Below are 23,884 nucleotides of genomic sequence, written 5' to 3'. Positions count from 1 at the left end.
CCTACAGCAGATTAAGGGTAAGAAACAGATTTCTAGCGGAAACTTAGGTCAAGTTGGAAAAAGAGCTGACAGCAATAGAGAAAACAAACAAACAAAAAAAAAGTTAAAGTAGACTAAAGAACCCAAAAAGCACTGTCTTAGGGAGGCATTTAGTGTCAAAAAAAGCTCTCTACACATCTCAGTTCTTCTTTCCTAACATCATAGGACCATACAATTATATTTAAAATGATGGCCCTGGGCATCACACCTGAAGAAATTAAATTATGCCCAGAAGAAAGTAAGGATTTTCATATCAAACATTTTAGAAATATTTATATCACCAATGATGAAAACAAACAAAAAGAAACAAATTTCCCTTTTAGGGACTAAAGGAATAAACCTTTCGACTATCCAGAACATTTAGCTAAACAAAACAAAACATCTTCCTACCTGAGGTTTTTTTGGTTCCAGGAACCTCTTGTGTTTAGAGAATTTTTTTTTTTTAAAAAAAAGCTTTGTAAGTGACTTTCATGCTACAGTGCTTTGCATATAATGGCATGAACAATGGAACTGCCAAGTTTTCAATGTGATGAATAAAACTAATAACCAGAGTACAGGTCAAATTCTGTTACAACAAATACTGCTACTATAAAAATCACTTAAGCATCCCTGTTATCTCTAAGCCCCTGTCAATTGCCCATTTATTTGAAGCAATAGTCATTATAGCAAAATTGGGGTTATAACAAAAAGAAACTGGACCCTCACCACAAGTTGGATGTAACACAATTTAACCTGGAATAACAGATTCTCACTTGTATTTCTCCAGTTTTTTTCTGCAAGAAGAATAAATCTTATGCAGACATAATGCCAGCCTGGAAAGCTGGTATTTAGTAGTTGTTGCTAGGAGAAGAAAGAATCCAGAAGCAAAGGACACATGGAGCTGTGTGGCAGACCCTCACTAGTGAATTTGGTCTCCAGGGCCACTTTTGACCTTAATCCACATTGGAGCCATCAACCACAGAATCACTTGCTTCTAATAGTGAGGTAATGCTTATATTAAGCCCTAGAATGAAAACATGATTCATTTCCCATGGATCATTGAGCACTTTGTGGCAACCTGGGCCTGATCCGATGACCCCAAGATAAAGAAATTTAGAAGCATGTGACTGGAACTGTCCTTTCTCCTAAGATGCACTGCTTTCGACACTGCCTGATTGTAAAAGCACACGCCACGTTGCTTCTATGTAGAAATGATCCAAGTTAATCAGCTGCATTCCCTTTGCTATATAGGCAAGGATTTTCCATGCCTCTCCATCTTTTGCTTGTGGTAATGATGAATTTCATCATTTGCTACAGGTTTTCTCTTTTTTCTACTTTCTTTTTGTCTTCCTCTTTCTTTGACCTAATTACTTCTTAATGACACTGCAACCACTACTTTGTAGCACCCGTAACAGCAGAAGGGATTAAATCACAGTTCATATCTGAACAGTACAATCAGCAATAATAGGAAAAGGAGTGGGGAGGGAGAGGGAAATTGTCCACCTTTACCTGAAGATCATGCCTGGCTCAGACCCCAGATTCACATCATACTCTGAAGAAGTTCATAAATTCTGGGCTCTGCTCAGCCTGAGGAGGCAGGCAGTAGTATCCCATCCTCAGGGTGAGATGAGCGGTCTGTTGAAGTCACGCCCTTACAGAATACATCCTCCCCTGCTTGCTTTCCCTTCCCAAGCCAGCGTGTAGTTGAACATCGACATGTCCCAGGCCAGGAGGTCAGGTGGTAAAGAGCTTGAATGCTTTGCCTGGCTCTTGAAAATGTTGCGTCAGAGTGAGGTGCTCTGGCTTGCAGGCGGCCATTTGCTGCCTCACCGTTTTTAGCAGGATATCTGGAGATTACAGGCGTTAATTGAAAGTAACTTCTCTGTATTTGGTTTCTCTCCACACATTCAGGCTTCTGGGACCTTTGACCCAGTTGGATGGCTGTATCCTAGTATCAAATATAGCGTTTTCCAAGTGGGAAGAACCATGATAGACAAGTAAGACTCCCCTTTGGCTTGGTGAGGGGTGGCAGTGGTGATGAGTGTCGGTGGGGTGACTGTGGGTGGAGATGATGGCAAAGACACCACCGATAACAACAAAAAAAGGGGATTTTCTCAACACTTAAGCCAGTTTCCCACTTGCTAACAGGTGGGTTCTGATCTGTTTTCTCTAAATTCCGTTTTTCCCTAGAAGATTCTGGCCTGTCTGATCAAAAAAGGGCATTCCTTCTGAGACCCTGTCTAGCCTACTTGTGGTTACACTATATTTGTCTGTTAATTTCATCAAAACTAGGTCACCTTTTAAGCCCCTTTCCCCACTCTGGCATGAGGACCAGACATGTGGAAGAAGAATTAGGTCACCTGGGGGTCCACTGTTGCATATGGTTAAGCGGTGTAAAGAAGCCAAGATTTCTAGAAGTGTCTGTCTTTTGCCATTTCCAAGATGGTGAGAAAATCCATCTGGAGTGTTTATGCCCCCCCTTGATAGCCAAGCCATGGGCTTTATTTTCTGTTGCACTGCTGAGGTTAGTCACTGCCCTCAGAAGAGACAATTTCACAATGACTTACTTGCTAATAATCAGTGGAACAGTCTCAGGAGGATGTGCACAACGGCTGTGTTTCTTCAGGCCTGGCACGTTGTCAAATGGCAGGCTTGCAGAACAAATGAGAGGCCTGGCCTGGTTCACAGGGCAGGCAGAGTGATCCAGAGTTCAGGCTTCCCCTGGCCTTTTATCCTCCCAGGCTCCTTCCTCTGCTCCTCCGCCTCTTCCGGTCTCTCCATCTGGAAACCATGAGCCTCATGGATTCCAGGCACAAATTCTCAGATTTCAGATGTTTGGGAAATTTCTTTGCTTGGGTCATTCTTCAAGAGTAAGAGAATTCAATTTGGGAGGAAGAGCAGCTGAGACCCTTCCACTGAAGAGAACATACATAAAGGGTGGATCCATCCCCTCACCCTCTCAGCTCCAAACCCTCACACAATGTCTGATTTCAGAAAAAATATCGCGATTTCCTCATGGGAGGGAACAGAATAGGAAAAACAAAATCTCCACTCATGGCAACTTATTTTTTTCCCTTCTGAGGTAACTGGCGTTAGATAGTTGTAACATAGGATGTAAATGATTTTGTGTGTGGTGTTGAGGAAGAGGCGGGTCTCTGAAGGGTAGACAGACCTAAGAGTGATGGAATGAAGTGAAAAGTAAAATGTAGCCTAAATTGTTCAGGAGAGACTGTTCACATTATAAACCGCTTACCCCCCGTGTTGCATCTCCAGGGCATAGAGCAAGGTGTGGTCTTTTGTCCTTGGAAAATGGAATGAGCTTTCTCCTGATACTGGGTTTTAGTAGCAGGCAGACTTGGTTCTAGTACTGGCTCTGTCCTTAACTAACTGGACCTACGGGGCTTAGTAGCACGCGTGACACATAGGAGGAACTTAGTGGTAGCTTGTGACTACCGTGTGATGACCATCACTCATCAAAACGGAGTCCTCTTTGGGCTGTTGATCCTCCCCAAGGCTACTTCTTTGCCCTTTCTGCCACACCCATCCAGTTACACTTCCATGTTAATTATAAGTATCTCAAATTATATGTATTTATTTGTTCATGTAGTTATTGTCTGTACCTCTTTGAAGCTTGTATTGTTTGTTCACTGCTGTATTATCAATGCTGATAAAATTGCCTGACACGAAATAGATGTTCAGAAATATTTGTGGACTTGCTAACTGACATCTTGCTGGCATTTGTATCCAGAGTTACTCCAAATATTACATCTTGATGCAGAAACCTGAGAAACACTTTTAGCGACATTTACCCCAGCATGAGCGTCCACGTGGTGCCACCAAAAGGTATCTGCTCTTCCCAGGAGAAGAAGAGAGTTAGGAGTGCCAGCCCTGCTCTGCCACCAATAAGCTGTACAGAGTTTGGCAGGTAGCTTCCCTCTCAAATACTCATAAAATGAGGAGCAAGAGTCAACTAGATGGAACGGTCTCTCTGCCTCTTCCACTCTTAGATCTTAGCGTAGGAAGAAGAGACAGTGGGAAGGGAAAAATGCTTCCTCTAAGAATCCCAGCTCTTCTTCGTGTGTGTGTGTGTGTGTGTGTGTGTGTGTGTGTGTGTGTGTGTGTCCCATGTACGTGCTTGTGTATGAGAGAGAGAGAGAACATGAGAACTGGGGCTGGCCAGGAGAACGAGGCCAGTTATGGAGAGGGACATCTTGCCAAATGCTTTGGACTGCGTATTCCAATTCCCCCTAGACTCACGTATTAAAATCCTAACCCCAGGGTGATGGTATGAGGCAGCAGGGCCTTTGTGGAGCAGTTAGGTCACGAGCATGGATCTCTTCTGTGAGGAAACAGTGAGGAGTCAGCAGTTTGCAACCCCCAAGAGGGCTCTCACCAGAACCTGACCAGGATCTCAGACTGCCCGCCTCCAGACCTGGGAGATACAGATTCTTGCTGATGGACCATCCAGTGTCTGGTACTTTGTTATGGCAGCCCAGGCACACTGACACCAGATGTGCATAAGCCATGATAGAATATATTGGAGTCAAGTAAATGGAGTGGCGAGGGGGCTAAACAAAGCTGAACAGATTTCTTTCCTTTAGGACTTCTTGGACCTTGTAATATGTTCAGTTGCATTGTGGAACTTCAAGAAGGGGCTACGACATGGTTTTCTGGTGTTCCAGCTAACAATTTTAGGAAACACTGATTTAGGGATGAGTGTGATGGACCCCATTTAACTAGTGAAAAAAAAAACTGAGGCCCAGAGAGATTACATGATTTGCCTGAGGTCCTGTGGCTTTTGGGAAACCTGAGTTCTTATCCATGTTTGGCTGCCATCTCCTAGAAAAGAGAGTATGTTTATTGGCCTAAGAGCTCACATTAGAACATTCTAAGAGACACCCCAGGATTCCTTCTTTGATACGAAAAGGAAGCATTGCATAGGCCAGAGTTCTTAGGCTCAGGCCTTCACAAACAGCATTAAGCATAATGCACGCTGCCTTATCAGAGTGTATCTAGAACCAGGCTATGGTTTTCTCTCATTGGTTTCCCTCTTTCTCGTTAGTTCTGTCTATCTGTTTGTCTGCCTGCCTGCCTGTCTCTCTCTCTCTCTCTCTCTCTCTCTCTCTCTCTCTCTCTCTCTCTCTCTAGTTCTCTCTTCCCCTGGTACTCTGAGGTTCTCTCTCTCTTGGTCTCCCAGTTTGAAGGTGCTCAGTTCGTCTTGTGCATTGACCCATCTCTTTATTCCAGCTTAATGGATACATTTGTTTTCTGGACCAGGCCATTAAAAGCGGCATTTGTGTCTGGCCTCCAACAGCATTAACAGTGGACCATTCTCAAGTGCCTCACCTGGCACTTTAGCTTTGAACCTTCATGTGCACTCATGGGGGTATCAGTGTGGCAGGTAACAGCACAGGGGTGGGAGATGCCAGTGAGTGTGTGTGTACGCACGCAGGCACACAGGTGCTTACGCGCGTGCACAATGCCAGAGGGAAGTGTGCACACGTCAGGAAGAATAATGACTTGGCACCCCTCCAAACTGCTGCTCTTTAAATGTTAGGTCAGGAGTTCCCATTGTGGCTCAGCAGGTTAAGAACCCAACATAGTGTCCATGAAGATATGGGCTCCATCCCTGGCCTCTGGGTTAAAGATCCAGTATTGCCATAAGCTGCAGTGTAAGTTGCAGATACGGCTCGGATCCAGCATTGCTGTGGCTGTGACGTAGGCCAGCAGCTCCAGCTCCAATTTGACCTCTAGCCCAGGAACCTCCATATGCCACAGGTGCTGCCATAAAAAGAAAAAATTAAAATAAAAAATATAAGGTCAAGGTTTATTTAGAGGATAGGGTGGTGTGCATCTTTCTGTGAGCGTGGTGAGAGGCAGTGGACACTGTGCCCCACCGGCACACCATACTCACACAGACAAAAGTCCTGACCCTCTTTTTAGAAAAGACCGTTTAGCAACCGTCTGTTGTTATTCCAACTTACTCTTTGGAGGTCTCACCCCACCCACTTCCAAATGGCTTTCAGAGTATTTCTTCCAACTCCACACAATTATGTCCCTGAAGGGAGTTTTTAAAGTACAATTTTTACCTCATTACAATTTTAGTGAATTTTTACACCACTCCTCACCCCCAACAGACCAGTCATGTGTCATGTGTTACGTGCTTGTGTGTGCGTATCCTCAGGCTGGTGATTCAGTGATGAGTCTGTTCCCCATATAGAAAGTGTGTATGATATTCCACGTGGTCACAGGCTGTCTCCTACAGAGTTCATGCCCTTCCCAGTAAAAAAAGAGACACAGGGAGGTATTTTCTTAGGAGATTATTAGATCCACTGGAATGTAACAAGAGCATTGAATAATGGTAAGGAATAAATATTCTTCACTTGCTGGAGCAGCCGTCTTTCCTCTGCCTCCTCCTTTTGAGCCCTTTCGTTAGCCGCCTCTGACCCTTTCTCTCCCAAGGACACAGGCGCATCATCCAAAGGAGCTCATGGACACACACGTGCCTGGAAGAGGCTGTCACCTGAGTGGTCCCCAGTTCTTACCATGATGTTGCACACCTATCAAGGGCTTCTGTTTCTAGGAATGCTCAACACATACGGCCTTGAACTGGATTTACCCACCATCTCATTTCAGGTGGGTAAATGCACCAGAACAGCAAGACAGCCAGGTAACTGGGGGGAAAATGACTTCAGCCAATTGTTTGGCAGAGGTAAAATGGGACAACTACTAAGTCAATTGAATTATGTATTTTAAAAAGAGGTTTCATAGACATAGCTGAAATGAAATCTTCCTGCGACCTCAAGCTTAAGGTCCTTGTACCAAGACAACACACAAAGATTTGCTAAGGATGACGTAAGAGAGTGACATTTCCAATAATATGCTTCCAGTTAGATTCCTGTCCCAGCAGTGGTGGCCAGGTTCACCACACCTTTTGCCCAAGCTCCCCCTTTTTAAAATAGAGGTGGTTGGGTTCTCTTTTAAGTGAAATAATAGATTAGAATGCCTGGGTCTGGTATTTTTAAATTCATTTTAAACAACTTATATGCCCTGTTTGTCTATTTCCTCATCTCTAAGATGGTGATAATGATAGAACCTACCATTCTGGGTTCATGAGATGACCAATAAGATAATGCATAAAAGGTGCTTAAGACAGTGTCTGGCACATAGTAATCCCTCAAATAAGATAGTTATGAATAATATTAGGATTAATATAAATTGATTGATGAAATATTTTTAAAAGGCTTTGAAAAGAAATTTGGTTATATCCAATCATTTAACTGAAAGAAACATGAACGTACAATGTTTTTTGCGTAAGAGTGTCCATGTAGCCTTGTATGTAGTAGCAAAAATGTGGTAATGACCTAAGCGTCCATCAGCAGGAGACTAGCTAAGTAACTTAGAGTGCTTCCATATAGAGGAATAATCTACAGAAAATCAAGGGCGGATTTCTTACCGCCTGTTCAGTGCAGCCAACGAAGCTTTTGAAAATCACTGAGTCCTCTGTGTTTAGATTGGCAATCACATCTTTCCTTCCTGCAATCACAGAATATTCTCTGGGATGCTAATGAGATGATGATTTCCTTTTACTGGGAATAGTGGATTTGCCTCACTCAAGCCAAACTGAAGAGATACAAGCCCTGAAAAGGAAGGGATAGAGGGGCTTGGCTGAAAGATAACTGTAGTTCCTGGTACAATCTCATCATCTTCCTGTGACCTTCAAGTCATAGGGGCCGCCAGGTGGACCAAAAGAGTTAAGAGCCTGACTTTGGCCATGGAAACCCTCCTCCGAGTTTTCTAGCATGAGAGGAAGAAAAATTCATGTGCTGGGCCATGTTAAAATAGGGACAACGGAATGACATTCCTCTTCCCTGAGTTTCTCCAGTCCCAACCCTCAGTCTGCTGAGTGGGGTTTACCTGTTCACAGTAACCAAAAGCAGTAGCCTGGGAATGGAGCTAGGCACCTCAGCTGCCTTGCCGCTTTCTAACCTCAGCTCCTCCAAAGAAAAGTCTTCATTCCTGCCCTGGGTGATTTCTGCCAGCCAGGAGCACTAATCACGATTCTCTTCCTCAGAACAGGAGCTGTCACTCTTCATCTGAGCTTCTTGTTTTGTTTGGGTTTTTTCTCTCTATCCCTGGGCTACTCTGTGCTTCCCCATTTTCTTTGCTGGGCAGGGCCCATTTTATTTCAATTTCTTGAAAGAAGAAGAGAAAGCACAGGCCACAAGAAGGAGGAGAGTTGTAACTCTTACTCCTTGTTCCTACAGACTCCATCTCCTATTATAGTGGGAGGTATAGATCCTTGTATATATCCTTGAGCTCTCCATTTTGACCTTGGCCCTTCAGAGTTCTTCTTTGCCTTTTTAGAGGCACAATGAGAAAGCTGGAGAGAAAACCTCTGCCCCCTCTAGAGGTTAGAGCATGCAGTGAACAGTGAGTTTGAAAGCACATTGAAAAGCAAGACACTAGAGACTTTTAGCAATGAAGAGCACGATGGTAGGACTGGCAGATTCAGGCCCAAAACTGCCTTGAAGAGAGATAGGGGTCCCTGGTTGCCTCTTAAGAGCTATTGTTCTTCATCGTAAGTCAAGTCTGACCTTTCCTCTTGCTCTCATTTCAGCACACTTTTTGATGAATATTGACACATATAAAGTGAGGCAAGACTGAATCCTTGATACCTCAGTTCTCTTGCCCCTGTGGCCAATTTCCCCATTAATAAGAACTGGAAATTGTGTTTCCCCATGCAGTGCCAAGCTAGGCCAGCAGGGGTCTGACATTAGTTGCTTTTCACCCACAGTGACTGACGTGTGGCTGTGTGAATTTGAAGTAAAGAGCTAACAGCCACAATTTGAGGTGGCAGAACTCATGGGTATACACTGTGCATCCATTTCTGTAGTAAGACTATAAACAGTTCAGCTTAGTGTAATTGCTTGTCTACAGTGAAGCGCTTGGCTTAATCCACTTTTCATGTTTACCCAGAAAATATACTCTATAAGGGAACTACCTTAATCCAGGAGCTTAGACCTTCCTGATTTCTGTCCATAACAGTTCACCAATTGCTATTCATTCCCTAAAGAAGATGCCATCAATCATCAAATGACATGAAGCGCTAATGTTAATTTTAAAAAAGCAGTGTCTAAAAAAGCAAAATAAGTGTCTCCAACTTACAGATGCTATTATAAAGAAAGACATGGGTTTAGTATTTCTGGATCTTTTTTTTGGGGGGGGGTCTTCTTAGGGCTGCACCCAAGGCATATGGAGGGTCCCAGGCTAAGGGTCTAATCAGAGCTATGGCTGCTGGTCTACACCACAGCCACAGCAATGCAGGATCCGAGCCGTGTATGCGACCTACGCTACAGCTTATGGCAACACCAGATCCTTAACCCATTGAGCAAGGCCAGGGGTCGAACCTGCAACCTCATGGTTCCTAGTTGGATTTGTTTCCACTGCGCTGTGACGGGAACTCCTGGATCATTTCTTAAGTTTGGTATTTCAGACAGTGGGTCTTTATGTTTTTCTTGAATGTATTTTTATTGTGGATGACTATTAGTTCCAATAATTATTAAATACCTAAGGAAAGTATTGTGCTTTCAGCTTTCAAAGCCCTTTCACACATTACTTCATCTGGTCCTTTATTATACAAGAAAGAAATTACTAGTCTCATTTTAAAGCCAATGAAATTGAGGCTCAGAAAGATAAAGAGAGTTGCCAGAAATCACACAGCTAGTAGTGGGAAAGCCGACAATTTTCCATGCCAATGCAGCAATTAAAGCCCATGTATATTAAAGGACTTTTACATGTGCAAACATTTCTATAATGTAACCTTATTATGAATTGTCCTTTTTTCAGCAATTAACCTAATTTTACTTATTAGTATCTATTTATATCTGGTTGCTATGCTGTAAAGTAATAAGATTGTAATTTCCTTATATTATGGAATGCATGCTTTTCATTAAGTTGCACATTCCTTTCCTTCACATGGCCCTGTTCTGTGTTCTGCTCTTTGATGAGATGGCAGAAGCGGCAAGAATCCAGTCTTCCGGGATTCACAGATTCTCCCTATTTTGAACAGGCTACCTCTGCCAGGCAGAGATGATTAAAACTTTTTTAATCATCAAAACAACATGAAGAGCTAAGTACTATTGTTTTTCCAGTTGAGAAAACAAGAACAGAGAGGCTATTAAGTGCTAGAGCTAAGATTTGTACCCAGGTGGCTTGGCCCACACCAGGTTCACTGTTACTGTGGGCACCCACACAACAGCTTCCAGCCAGCACAGAGGTAACAGGAAGGACTCTAGAATGTCCCCACAAGAAAGCCAGTGGTTTGAGGACTAAATGAAGAGGGGTATGCTGCTATACCTTGGAGAAGAGGAGAGAAATGGTACAGATTTTTTTTTTTTTAAGTCCTGAATACAGATTTTTTTTTTTTTTTTTTGTCTTTTTGCCATTTCTTGAGCCGCTTCCCATGACATATGGAGGTTCCCAGGCTAGGGGTCCAATCGGAGCTGTAGCCACCGGCCTACGCCAGAGCCACAGCAATGCAGGATCGGAGCCGCATCTGCAACCTACACCACAGCTCACGGCAACGCCGGATTGTTAACCCACTGAGCAAGGCCAGGGATCGAACCCATAGCCTCATGGTTTCTAGTGGGATTCGTTAACCACTACGCCACGACGGGAACTCCATGAATACAGATTTAAAGGAACTTTATAGTCAATATTACGATTTTGATGTTAACCACTATGAGCTGCGCCGGTTTTGTCAAAATCCCTCCTCACTGTCTCCCCTCCCTTTTATTAGAAGTTCAGTGACCCCAGACGCAATTAAGGAAAAACACCTTGAGCCTAGTCATCTGTGGGAACCTACTCTGTGTGGAGCATTTTGTAGTGTCTCTGAAATGGGTCTTCAGGTAGTCTGTCTAACCAGGGCGCTGCTGTAGCCTCCCTGTCCCCCTGGGCCCTGGGAATATGCCCTGTCTCCCAGCTCCATCAGTGAGCCTGATTGCTCTAAGGGAACCTCCATCAGTCAGCAGTCGATGGTTCAGGATGAACACCAGATCTGGGACTTCTGGGAGATTTCCTCACATCTAGGAGAAAGCCCCAAGGCCCCAATTCTTTTCTTTCCCTAAGTGGTGTGTGAAAATTAATACATAAGAACTCATTTTTTAAAAGAGTTTTATTTTTTCCACTATAGTTGATTTACAGTGTTCTGTCAACTTCTGCTGTACAGCGAAGTGACCCAGTGATATAGATATATATGTGAATATGTATATATGTATTCTTTTTCTCATATTATCCTCCATCATGTTCCATCACAAGTAACCAGACGTAGTTCCCTGTGCTATACAGCAGGATCTCATTGCTCATCTACTCCAAATGCAGTACTTTGAATCTACTAACCCCAAACCACCATCCATCCCACTCCCTTCCCCTCCCCCTTGGCAACCACAAGTCTGTTCTCCAAGTCCATGAGTTTCTTTTCTGTGGAAGGGTTCATTTGTGCCATATATTAGATGCCAGATATAAGTGCTATCATACGGTATTTTTCTTTCTCTTTCTGACTTCACTTAGTATGAAAATCTCTAGTTCCATCTATGTTGCTGCAAATGGCATTATTTTGTTCTTTTTAATGGCTGAGTGGTATTCCATTGTATATAGGTACTACATCTTTTTAATCCATTCATTTGTTGATGGACATTTATGTTGTTTCTATGTCTTGGCTATTGTGAATAGTGCTGCATCCCTAGGATGCATGTGTCTTCTTCAAGGAAAGTTTTGTCTGGATATATGCCCTAGAGTAGGATTGCTGGATCATGGTAGTTCTATATTTAGTTTTCTGAGGTACCTCCATACTGTTTTGTGTAGTGATTGTACCAATTTACATTGCCACCAACAGTGAAGGAGGGTTCCCTTTTCTCCACATCCTCTCCAGCAATTGTTATTTGTTGACTTGTTAATGATGGCCATTCTGATCAGTGTGAGGTTTTTGTTTTCTTTTCTTCTTTCTCTCTCTCTCTCTCTCTCTCTCTCTCTCTCTCTCTCTCTCTCTCTCTCGCTCACTCGCTCTTTTTTTTTTTTTTTTTTTTTTTTTTTGCTTTTCATGACCACACCCATGGCACATGGAGGTTCCCAGGCTAGGGATCTAATTGGAGCTACAGCTGCTGGCCTACATCACAGCCACAGCAACACAGGATCCGAGCCACATCTGCGACCTATACCACAGCTCATGGCAATGCCAGATCCTTAACCCACTGAGCAAGGCCAGGGATCGAACCCGCAACCTCATGGTTCCTAGTCAGATTTGTTTCCACTGTGCCACAATGGGAATTCCCCTAATAGTAGTTTTGATTTGCATTTCTATAATAATTAGTGATGTTGAGCATTTTGTCATGTGCCTGTTGGCCATCTGCATATCTTCTTTGGGAAAATGCCTATTCAGGTCTTTTGCCCATTTTTCAATTGGGTTGTTGAGTTTTTTTACTGTTGAGTTGTATAAGTTGTATATTTTAGAGATTAAGCCCTTGTCAGTTGCATTGTTTGAAACTACTTTCTCCCATTCTGTAGGTTGTCTTTTTGGGTTTTTTTTTTTTTTAATGGCTTCCTTTGCTGTGCAAAAGCACGTCATACACCACACTAACAAAAGAAAAGTCAAAAACCACATGATCATCTCCATAGATGCAGAAAAAGCATTTGATAAAATCCAACATCCATTCATGATAAAAACTCTTACCACAGTGGGTATAGTGGGAATATACCTTAACATAATAAAAGCCATTTATGACAAACCCACAGCAAATTTAATACTCAATGGAGAAAAGCTGAAAGCCTTCCCACTAACATCTGGAAGAAGACAAGGATGCCCATTCTCACCACTTTTATTCAACATAGTATTGAAGTCCTAGCCACAGCAATCAGACAAACAGAAGAAATAAAAGGCATCCAAATTGGAAGAGAAGAGTTAAAATTGTCACTGTATGCAGATGGCATGACACTATATAGAACACCCTAAGGACTCCACACAAAAACTACTCAAACTGATCAATGAATTCAGCAAAGTAGCAGGATACAGGGTTAACATTCAGAAATCGGTTGTATTTCTCTATACTAACAAGGAAATATTAGAAAAGGAATATGAAAATACAATACCTTCTAAAATCACAACCAAAAAAAATTAAATACCTAGGAATAAACCTGACCAAGGAGGTGAAAGACTTATATGCTGAGAACTGTAAAACATTAATCAAGGAAATTAAGGAGGATTCAAAGAAATGGAAAGATATTCCATGCTCCTGGGTTGGAAGAATTAATATCGTAAAAATGCCCATACTACCCAAAGCAATCTACAGTTTCTACACAATCCCCATCAAATTACCCATGACATTTTTCACAGAACTAGAACAAACAATCCAAAAATTTATTTGGAACAATAAAAGACCCAGAATTGCCAAAGCAATCCTGTGGAACAAAAACCAAACAGGAGGCATCACTCTCCCAGACTTCAGGCAATATTACAAAGCCACAGTCATCAAGACAATGAGGTACTGGTACCAAAACAGACATACCGACCAATGGAACAGAATAGAGAACCCAGAAATAAATCCAGACACCTATGGTCAATTAATCTTGACAAAGGAGGCAAGAATAGAAAATAGAAAAAAAGACAGTCTTCAGCAAATGGTGCTGGGAAAACTGGACAGCCATATGTAAATCAATGAAACTGGAGCACACCTTCACACCACACACAAAAATAAACTCAAAATGGCTTAAAAACTGAAATGTAAGACAAGATACCATCAAACTCCTACAAGAGAACAAAGGCAAAACATTTTCTGACATCAACCATTTGAATGTTTTCTTAGGTCAGTCTCCCAAGGAGCTCATTTAAAATGGAGTCAGGAGGCCAGAATGGGGAGCTCTCACCCACTACTACTTAAGGTCAATTGCATGCCCCGCGGGAGGAAGCACACCTTGCACTCCCAAACAGGTAGTGCAACTGCTGGACTATCCCCAAGGAAGTATTCTTTCTCAGCAGTAGCACAGCTGATGAGAAGCCATTGCCACCCTGAACTTCTGCTTTTCTCCACTGGACTTCCATTTAGAAAAACCCCTTCTGGTTCCCTGGGTTCTCCCTAAGAAAGAGAGTTTCCTCCCTTTGTTCTCTGGACATGCCCGTGATTCACCATAGATTGCATGTCCTGAATTGCAATTTTTTGCAACATTTTGCTGGCAAAGTAATGTGCTGTTTTAATAATGTAGGTCAGCAAGTTCCTGAATGTGACCCAGGTTCCTGAGGAGGAAGCAAGCCTGGGGGTGTGGGGTGGTTGGCAAAGCAGAAGGCAAGGCAACTTGGGACAGACTGTGACCTGTGCCCAAAATGCTCTGACATCAGGCTCTAACCCTCACAACAGCCTTGCTACGGAAGCCTGATTAAGGCCTTTCTGCAAATGTAGAAACTGCGGCGAAGAGAAGTACACAGAGAGGCATTAAAATGAGTCATCCACAGAGCTGGAATTGAACCAATCCAGATCTGTCTGCCTCCGAAACCTGGGCCACTCTTCATCACACGGATCTGTCTCTTGTCCAGCAGGGAAAGAAATTATAGCAAGACGCTTCTGTGTTTGCGAAACCAGGGACTCACCCAACCCAGGCATACCCTCTTCCTTCCTCCCCACCACTCTAGCCATTTCCTCTACTCAGAATGCCCTTGACCCTCTTCTCCCACCAAAGAAATCCTTTCCATCCATCTTCCAAAGCTCTGCTCTAAGTTAAATTCCTATTCTGCCCTTGAAACATATTACATCTTCTCCAGTCCATACCAAGCTCTCTCTCAGCTGAACTTCTGACTTCGTCATCTGTGCCCACAGTTTCGCAGTTGCCCAGAGTTGTGTCATTCTTTGGGTTTTGATTTATCAACATTTAACTCTCGGTGTTAGCCCTCATCCAGTCTTCCTAGAACCTATTTCAGGCTTATACATACATCTCTGTATCTCCAAGGATGAGGTCTGGCATCAGAGAGGACTTCTTTCCTGCTGTATCCTCTCATTTATTCCCCTTGTGCTCTGCGAGTCACTGGTTCATTTTCCAAGTGTAACTTGTTTTCCATCCTCTAGATCTTTGCCCAGGTGACTCCCCATGTTTGGAATGTCTCCCTTTCTTCATTTCTACCCAGTAGAGTATTAATTTTTGTGCCTTATTTCTTTTAATGTCCTGGTGACTTGATGTGGTAAAGATCCTAGTCAATTTCATCTTTCTTTATATCCTCACAGCACCAAGCACAGGGCCTGGCCTACAGGAGACATTCAGTAAATGTTTATGAAATGACTAAATAATTGAATGAATGACTTTACTCTGTTTTTAGGACCTAGGAAAGAACTCGTCTTTGTAATGGATCTCCCAAGGAGTAGTATTTTATAGTCAATGGGGTCTTATACTTTTTAAAGTTATCATTTGACTGTCGGTCTCTCTCCTGTGTTTTAAATAACACTTTAGTTTTGGTGCTTGCCCATAGTCAGTGTTGGAAATCTTACCCTTTTTTTTAAACAGTCAGTAACATTGATAAACCCAGAGCACTGCTCTGCACTCCAGGTAACACCACTCCCTGCACTCCAAGAGCCTCAAACAAGGCTCAAGTGGCCTCCCACCTTCTGTATCTTCTGAGCTAAATTCAAAGTTTGTCTGGGTTTGTTGGGGATGGGAATTTCTGGTGGTTAATTGAAATCCACAGACACCTCCAAGACCTCATTGCACTTGACAGCTTTGACCTCTCCTGACCAGGTATAGGAAATCTGAGACACTAAAGTTTGGCTCACTCTCCCTGCCTTAACACCAGCCAACCGATAACGGAAAGTTGAGAATACTCAACAGGCACAGAAAGATTTAACAAAACTCCCCACCACCTACTTGCCACCCCTGCCAGCTCCTGACTTACAATAATCACATGAAATTATGTGATGTTCTAAGAAAGTCCTCTTGGAGAAACCTGCCCAGCGGTAAAAGTACAGACACTAGAGGCAAGCCAGACCTGAGGTCAAGTGCAGATCCCACCACTTTCAACTGGGGACCTGACCACATGAGGATGAGCACTCCACTGTTCTGAATGTTTGTGTCCTTTTCCACAAAATTCATAAGTTGAAACCCTAACCCCTAAAGGTGATAGTGTTAGCAGGTGGGGGCTTTGGGGAGTGATTTGGTCATGAGGGTAGACCATGTGAATTGGATTAGTATTTATGCAAAAGAGATCACACATATTTCCCTATCTCCTCCCCTTGTATTTGGATCATGAGAAGTCTCATGAAGTGGCTTAGAAGAGAGCCCTTATCCACCATGCTGGCACCCTGATCTTGGACTTCCACCCTCCAGAACTGAGGGCAGTACATTTCTGCTGTTTGTAAGCATCCCAGTCTGGCATCTTGTGACAGCAGCCCAGAGGGCCTACAGTGAGCATTGAGAAGATTTCCTCATCTGTGGAAACCTACCTCCCAAAGGTTTGGACTGAAGTTATAAATGTAAAGATGCTCCATAAACAGTAACTCTTAGGACCTGCACACACTCTGGCCCTCTTCCTACTGCAGCTCATCTTGCAAACGGAGTGGCTACGAGGCCACCCTCTGTCCTCTCTCCTGCCCCGCTGTGAGACAGATAATATGGAGAGTGTGTCCCTCTCTTCAAGGCTCTTTCTCTTTCCTCCTTCAGGTGTTCACTGCCAGTCACACTGCATGTGCCCCCTGGTTCTCACTTAAGCACTGCAGAGGAGCAGCTCAGCCTGTGGGTTTTGGAGACAGATGGTAAGGGTTTGAATTCTGGCTCCATCTGGGATATCTAATCTTCCTGGCTTGCCTTGAATTGTCCCAGTTTTAGCACTGAAAGTCCTACATCCCGGGGAACATTTCAGTCATCCGCACTCAACGTTTTAGTGGGCTGTGATCCCAGCTAACACTCTCTCTCCATATCTTGGGGATCTGAATGATTCTGCAACCATTAGAACTGGAAGGAATGAAGTGAGTGCCTGTCCCGTAACTCAGACACATTCGGGGTCTATCTCACTGCCTGAGCCCACCAGAGGGCCCAGTCTGGGAGGACTAAGCCCCCACTCTCAGGCAGAGCTGCCCTTGGGAGGCTATGAAGTGTCTGGTCTCAGGATCACCTCTCCCCTTCTTTGGGAGGGAGTTTTGACATGATCATACGAGGGTGAGCACTCTGCTGACACCCTCCCCTGTGTTTCTGAGCCCCCGTCCCCTTAAAACATGACTCTTTCCAAGCCAGAATGAGCCCAAGAAGAAAGGAGGCTAGTGGGGTTGGGCAGATTTCTCCCTGGGATGCCAGGTGTAGGCTGGAGGTGAGGGGAAGGTGAACCGAAATCGGGCAGCTGCTTCTCTTTAATGAAAGCAGAGCTATTGTCTGCCCCAGGAGCACATCAGCAGCACTAATAAACCTGAAAACGAATCCCTGTTGCTGTGCAGGGGGTTGGACCAGGTCAGCCGGCAGCCTGGGCTTTACGACTGGACACCTTACAGCAAAACTTCCAATTCCCCTTTCGGGCTGAAATTAACATGGAAGGATCAGCCAGCCCATGTGGCTGGCTGTGCTGAGGGCCTTCTCCCAGGGTAGCTTTCGGCTTTTATGGCTCAGCACGATATAGGTTGCTGGGGGCTTAGAATTTTGAAACAGCTCTTCAAGATGGTATCAATATCTCCATTTTCCAGTGGGAAAAAAATCTAGGCACAGAGAGTCAAAGGGATTTTCCCTAGTGTCTCACAGCTAGTGTTTAAAAGCCATGATCTTCAAACTTTTCTGTCTCAGAGACTACAGAAAAATGAATTCTGAGCAAATATCCTCAATGTATATGCATAATTTATCTATACAACATAGCCATGACTGTTGTATTGATAATTGAAAATAAACATGAAAATGAATTAGATCATGCATATTGACAGAGGGTCCAATATTTGCTTCTCTCACCCCAGTAGATGATCTTGTACCCAAAGAAACGGGCACTTTGGAGGTACAAACCCAAATGCCTACCAGAGCCAAGCAGGCAGCGTAAATGAGTCAAGTGGACTGAGTGTAAGAAAACCAATGGTACAGGTAGATAAGAAATGACCACTGATTCTCAGCCTCGGTGTTGGGCACAATAGGGAGGGGTAGGGATTGTGGTAAAAACAGGAGCAAATTTTTCATTTGAAGAGGCAGCTATTCCTCAGTTTTAGTTACCACTACTTGAGAATGTGGGCCCAGGGTTTCCAGTTTTCCAATTTTTCCATAGAAATTTTTTTCAATAGAAATTTCAGGAGAAATTCAGCTTTTTACATGTAATTGCACAACTTTAAGATGTTGGCCATTGGTTTCATTTCTTTACAAAAATTTGGGGGTCTGAGTGGGTCAAAATCAGGTTACAGGCCACCAAAGGCCAACCACTGGAGTAAAGGAAGAGGCTTAGTCTTTCCAGCCAGACAACCTTGATTTTGAATCATATTTCTACTTTTTATTTATTATTTTTTTTTTGTCTTTTGTCTTTTTGTTGTTGTTGTTGTTGTTGCTATTTCTTGGGTCGCTCCCGCGGCATATGGAGGTTCCCAGGCTAGGGGTTGAATCGGAGCTGTAGCCACCGGCCTATGCCAGAGCCACAGCAACGTGGGATCCGAGCCGCATCTGCAACCTACACCACAGCTCAGGGCAACGCCGGATCGTTAACCCACTGAGCAAGGGCAGGGACCGAACCCTCAACCTCATGGTTCCTAGTCGGATTCGTTAACTACTGCGCCACGACGGGAACTCCCATATTTCTACTTTTAACAAGTAATTTAACTTCTCTGTGCTTTTGTTTTGGGGCCAATGAATGGAAATAATAAGTTCCTTTGAGGGTTTGCTGTGATACATACAAAGCATTTAACACAGTGCCTGGCATATAACACAGGCTCAATTTATCATGCCTCCAGTCATGAGTGGGGGCCTGCCTGGACCTCAGCTCTGCTGACCTCTGATCCAGTTCTCTTGACACTCTCAGAGGCTTCAAGAGAGACCCCCCGCCCCTATCATCCAAATTTCAATCCTATACTTTGCAAAATTGATGCTTCCTGGGTGGGTCACACAGACTGAAATGGGAGTCACACACACTGGGAATGGGAGTCACGTGATCTGAGCTCTAGTCCGTGGGCTAGGTGAACCTGGACAAGTGATGGAACTACTCTGGGCCTCTGTTGGACTAGTTAGAAGTAGACACAGTAATAGCCACCTCCAAGAGTAATCATGCAGATGTCATACCATACACGGTGCTGGGTATTCGCCATCTACCCCACCCCAGCACCTCTCTCCAGCCTCTGCTCCCTGCTTTGTGCCCCAGAGTTTGATCTCAGCAGACGGCATCAGTAAGGCCCTGCTCTGGTCCCCAGCTCAGCAGATGAGATAAACCAGGGGAAGCAGCAGATGGAAGGAGAGAGAGGCAGGGTGCTAGGGCCCCAGTCTGTGGCAGTGGCCAGTGTCAGTGTTCCTCTATGGAAGGCCTCAGCTCCTCCCAGGCAGTCCACACCTGCAGCTCCAGTGCCAGCTCCAGCTACGCTCTCTTGTTCTTCCTTTTTTTTTTCCTTTTTAGGGCCACACCTGAGGCATATGGAAGTCCCCAGGCTAGGGGTCAAATCGAAGCTACAGCTGCCGGCCTACACCACAGCCATAGCAACACAAGATCCGAGCTGTGTCTGGGACCTACACCACAGCTCATGGCTATGCCAGATCCTTCACCCACTGAGCGAGGTCAGGGATGGAACCCACATCCTCACAGATCCTAGTCATGTTTGTTAACTGCTGAGCCACGAAGGGAAATCTCTTCTTCTTTTAGAGTCCACTTTCTCCCTGTCCTCTGTCAGCAGGGCTGGTAGCAGCTCCCCAGCACTGCCAGCCCCCAGGGTCTTCGCCACCCCTGGCTGGTTTCCCCTAATCCTGCTCACACCTTTGTAAGTAGTCCCTCATTATACGCTCCTGAGCCACCTTGATTGTGTCATCTCCTGCTGAGACCCTGACCATGACACATGCATAGCACATGGGTTTTTATTTTTACCTTGGAGCCTTGGCTATGGAAGCCACTCGGTGTTGCTAGAATTAATTTGAGATCATAAGCTTTTCTGCCTCACCCTCAGGCTGCCAGAAAATCCAATTATCCAGATCCCTTACTCCCCGAATGCCCCAGTCCACTGAAATCCGTATCCATTGATGGACAATTTGTTCATTATACAAATGTTTGTCATGCAGCTGCAATGTACCAGGCCCTGAACTAGGTCCTGAAGCTGCAATGAGATTTAGCAAACAATGTCCTTATCTTTTGGAATTTGTAGTCCCATGGGTTTATATGGGAACCGTTACCAGGGGAACAACCTTTCCATAGCCACCATGAAGCCAGCTGACTGGCCAGAGCTCCTGTGGCTATGAGGACCCAAAACACCCTCTCCAGACTATATGTCTTCATAGTTAGTGTTTGCAGCTAACACCATGAATTGACTGACCCGACTCCCAGGCAGAAGTCCTAGCCACCTTCCAGCTCAGTAATCACGGGGAACAGTTCTGGCTAATAAGTTATAAGCTTAAATCACAAGCCCTTGCTTCCCTCATATAAAATGACAGACTCCACAGTTATAAATATTTGTTCTCCTTATGCCTTTTCTCTTTGCCTGCTTAGAACAAAGAGGCGATGTTTGGTACCATGAGACAAGAAGCCTGCACTCTAAGGATGGCAGCGCGAAGAGAGACAGAAGAGAATTTGTTCATATGATGTCATTGAGCTTCCACATCAGTCCAGACTGCTTAACTCTGGATTTGTATAAGCCCCCTCTTTGTTTAAGACACAGGTAGGTAGGTGTGTTACATATATTCAAGAGAATTAGTGTCTTGGAGGAAAGCCTCCAGAATCTCTGATCCAGCACCTTCCCTTATATATGAGGAAACTGAGGCATAGAGAGGGATGGAACTGGCCCCAAATCATACAGCCCAACTAGAACTCAGGTCCCCCAGCCAGTCTAAGTCCACGCTTAACAAGTTCCAATAGCCTGTGCAAAGATTTGTGAGCTTTGTGCATATATGTTTCCACTGTTTTCTTTGTTTACAGGCCCTGTAGAAACAGAGCTCATCTTTTTGGTCCTGCTTGGCCCTCTAAAAAATAGCTGACATGATCATGAGCAAAATTATATGCTTCATATTTTAAGTCACTAGCGTTGGGGGAGGGAGTTGTTACTTAGCAAGAGCTAACCAATGCATCACATTCATGGACCATTTACTTTCGGTCAAATCCATGCTGAGAGCTTTACATAAATACTGCGTTTAATTCTCATACTGTCCAATGAAGCAGATATTGTCATCTTTACTTTCTAGATGAACAAACCTGAGATTTGGAAAATTTAGATAACTTGCCCTTAAGTCACACAGAAGTGAATCTAGGATTTGAACCCAAGCATCCTGACTCTGGAACTGTGCTAGGATTTCCTTTCCTTCAGTAGCCTCTGCCTTTTGTTCCTTTAAAAACTGGTTTGGCTCCAAAATCCTAAGAGGCATTTTTTTTTTTTTTTTTTTTAGTATCTTGTCGCAGTACCCAGGACATTTTGGCAGTTAGGGTACGAATGTTAGCCAGTGCCTGACTGCATCTTCTGAACAAGCCTGACCTTGCCAGCAGCTCTAATTTCTCTCTTTCTCACAAATTCTGTTATCTCTGCTGAAAAATCTACCTGATTCTGGCTGCTTCTCAGCACCTCTTTTGCTACCAATCTGGTCCAACACATCGTCCCCTTTTACCTAGATCACTGTAGTGGGATCTTGACTGATCTTCTTGATCTCTTCCCCACTAGGGCCTTCTCATATCAGCTGGAGTGATCATTTGAAAATAAAATCAGACTGTGGCGATCTATGCTTCAATACTCTGTGTTCATTTGTAAGGACTGCTACAGACTGTGTGGCTTCAATAACAGAAGTTAAATTTTCCCATGGTTTTGGAGGCTGAAGGTCAAGATCAAGATATCAGCAGGTTTGATTTCTCCTTGAGCCTCTCCCCTTTGCTTGTGGGTGGCTGCCTTCTCACTGTGTCCTCACCTGGCCTTTTGTCTACACACATGATCACTGATATCTCTTTGTGTATCCAAATTTCTTCTTCTTAGAAGGGCACAAGTCATGTCGGAATAGTCATATTAAATTGGTCCTAATAACCTCATTTCAGCTTAATCACCTCTATAAAGGCTCAGTCTCCAAATGCAGCCACATTCTAAGGTACCAGAGGTTAGGGCTTCAACATAGTAATTTGTGGGGGATACAGTGCAGCCCTTTTATAACATCTTTTCATGATTTCCCAGCAAACTTCCGGTAGGCTCCCAAGTCACCTGCACATCCTCTGAGGTTCCATGTGCTCGGGCCCTGCCACATCTCCTTCCACCCCCACTATGTTCCACATGCTCTGATTGATTGCACTGGCCTCCCAGCTTCTCATACCCCCAAAGCATGCTCCTGCCTGCAGAGCCTTTAACTTGCTATTTCCTTTGCCAAAACATTCTTTTACCCCCCAGATCTCTTCAGAGGCTTACTGTGCCTCTGTCCTCTGTTACCTTGCCCTAATACTACCTTCCTAATGGTCCAGCTTCTAACCTTGCCTTGTTTTTCTTTGAAATGCTTACTACTACCTGCCATCATCTTATATTTGTTTATTGTTCAATTGTCTGTCTTCCCCACTTGACTATCAACTCCATGAGGCAAAGACTCCATTTGTTTTGTTCCCAGATAATATCTCCAAGACCTAATCATAGTAGTGCTGCACATAACACCCCAAAAAAAGTTTGAAAAAAAAAATGAAAAGAATGAGTGAAAGAAATGAAATAGAATGGAATAAAATGAATTGAATGAATGAAAATTTAAAATGAAAGAAAACCTCATGCAAGTAAGAAAAAAATTCTTTTTCATGCCTCTATGACCTTTGTTCTCAATTCCAATGTTTGACCTAAGAGTTAACCATTTATCTTCTGGAAGCTCATCAAACATCCCAGAACATTTAGTTAAAAATCTCTCCCAGGTCGTCATCAACTGGTTCCAAATGCAAGAACCCAGAAACTTGCAAAGATTTTCCCCCATTTATCTTCTTTCTCACCTGCAGCTGACAGCCCCAAGTAAAGGTGCACCCCAGAACTTTGACAGTGAAATAATTGAGTATGCAAATAAATCATTTTATTATGGGTAAAGAAATTCAGATCATTTGAAGACAAGAACATGGGAGAGGGAATGTATACAAAAATTATGTGCTCTTCAAACCAACTGCCCCAGTGTATGTTTCTCTGCAATTCTGAGTTGACCCATTGCTCTAGCCCTCGTGGCAGCTTCTAGAATTGCAGGTAAGGAAGAGAAAATGGGAAGTAAAGAGAACCAACATTTTTTAAAGATTCAGCAACTATTTTAGTGGACTCAAAATATAGCTACCTCCCCTTGGGGAAATCAAACCTCAGTCTCCAGCAAAACAGAATCTGGACGTACCATTCTGCAAAGGCAGATCAATACATTCTTTGTTCTGGTCCTATAGATGCATTTGATGCAGAACATCTGTTTGAATCCTCACAAAAACATGCAGGAAAGAAATCTATCCAGAGGAAGCTGAGGCTCAGAGACACGAAGTATTCTCAGAAGTTAAAGGGGGCAGGATTTGAACCTAGGTCAGGCTGACTCTAAACCCTGTGATCTTCCCAGTACTGACCAAAGGGTATAAACTTTGCAAGTTCAACTCATTTCAGCCCACATTGAATTTCCCAAGTCTCTGGAATTTGAATTTCCCTGCCAGTTATAGCCTCATTAATTCAATGGCCTTTATCGATTGCCTCCTTGGTGCCAAGAACTGTGCTCTGCCCGTGGCTTCCCG

At 43.8% G+C, this 23,884-nt stretch overlaps 2 protein-coding genes across 10 annotated transcripts in view; both read left to right on the top strand.

Moving 5' to 3' along the window:
• TRIM44 (tripartite motif containing 44) overlaps positions 1–3,706 on the top strand; it is a 112,181-nt gene extending 108,475 nt beyond the window's left edge. For 3 of the 7 annotated variants that reach the window (XR_014837068.1, XR_014837067.1, XR_014837065.1), the window contains exons 7-8: positions 806–1,023; positions 1,930–3,706. The gene's annotated coding sequence lies outside the window, so the exon portion shown is untranslated. Of the gene's footprint in view, positions 1–805 lie in introns of all 7 variants that reach the window. The other 4 variants (XR_014837070.1, XR_014837069.1, XR_014837066.1 and 1 more) reach the window with 2 other exon arrangements.
• LOC102157601 (uncharacterized) lies at positions 1,936–21,909 on the top strand. 3 transcript variants are annotated; one of them, XM_085011448.1, is made up of 4 exons: positions 1,936–2,015; positions 16,711–16,802; positions 20,684–20,852; positions 21,843–21,909. In XM_085011448.1, exons 1-4 carry the CDS (start codon positions 2,005–2,007, stop codon positions 21,865–21,867), a joined length of 297 nt encoding a protein of 98 aa, XP_084867574.1. In that variant the 5' UTR covers positions 1,936–2,004; the 3' UTR covers positions 21,868–21,909. The 3 variants fall into 3 exon arrangements, 2 of the variants coding, with proteins under 2 accessions (XP_084867574.1, XP_084867573.1); XM_085011447.1 differs by lacking the exon at positions 21,843–21,909 and adding an exon at positions 21,574–21,745; XR_014837072.1 differs by lacking the exon at positions 1,936–2,015 and adding an exon at positions 12,758–16,502 and having other exon boundaries at positions 21,574–21,909.
• Positions 21,910–23,884: the final 1,975 nt, after the last annotated feature.

Source organism: Sus scrofa, chromosome 2 (assembly GCF_054392235.1).
Source record: "Sus scrofa isolate SSC_HxYL_T2T_F1_AM1 chromosome 2, Sscrofa_HxYL_maternal_Yorkshire_Landrace_v2.0, whole genome shotgun sequence".
Lineage (NCBI taxonomy): Eukaryota > Metazoa > Chordata > Mammalia > Artiodactyla > Suidae > Sus > Sus scrofa.
This window is presented reverse-complemented; position numbering and strand designations above follow the sequence as displayed.

What these genes read in the sequence shown, in the direction of transcription:
- LOC102157601 (XM_085011447.1), top strand. An exon ending in GTGGGTTTTGGAGACAGATG is followed by an intron (nt 16,803 to 20,683) that starts GTAAGGGTTTGA and finishes TTGCCTGCTTAG; the next exon opens with AACAAAGAGGCGATGTTTGG. An exon ending in CCTCTTTGTTTAAGACACAG is followed by an intron (nt 20,853 to 21,573) that starts GTAGGTAGGTGT and finishes TTTTTTTTTTAG; the next exon opens with TATCTTGTCGCAGTACCCAG.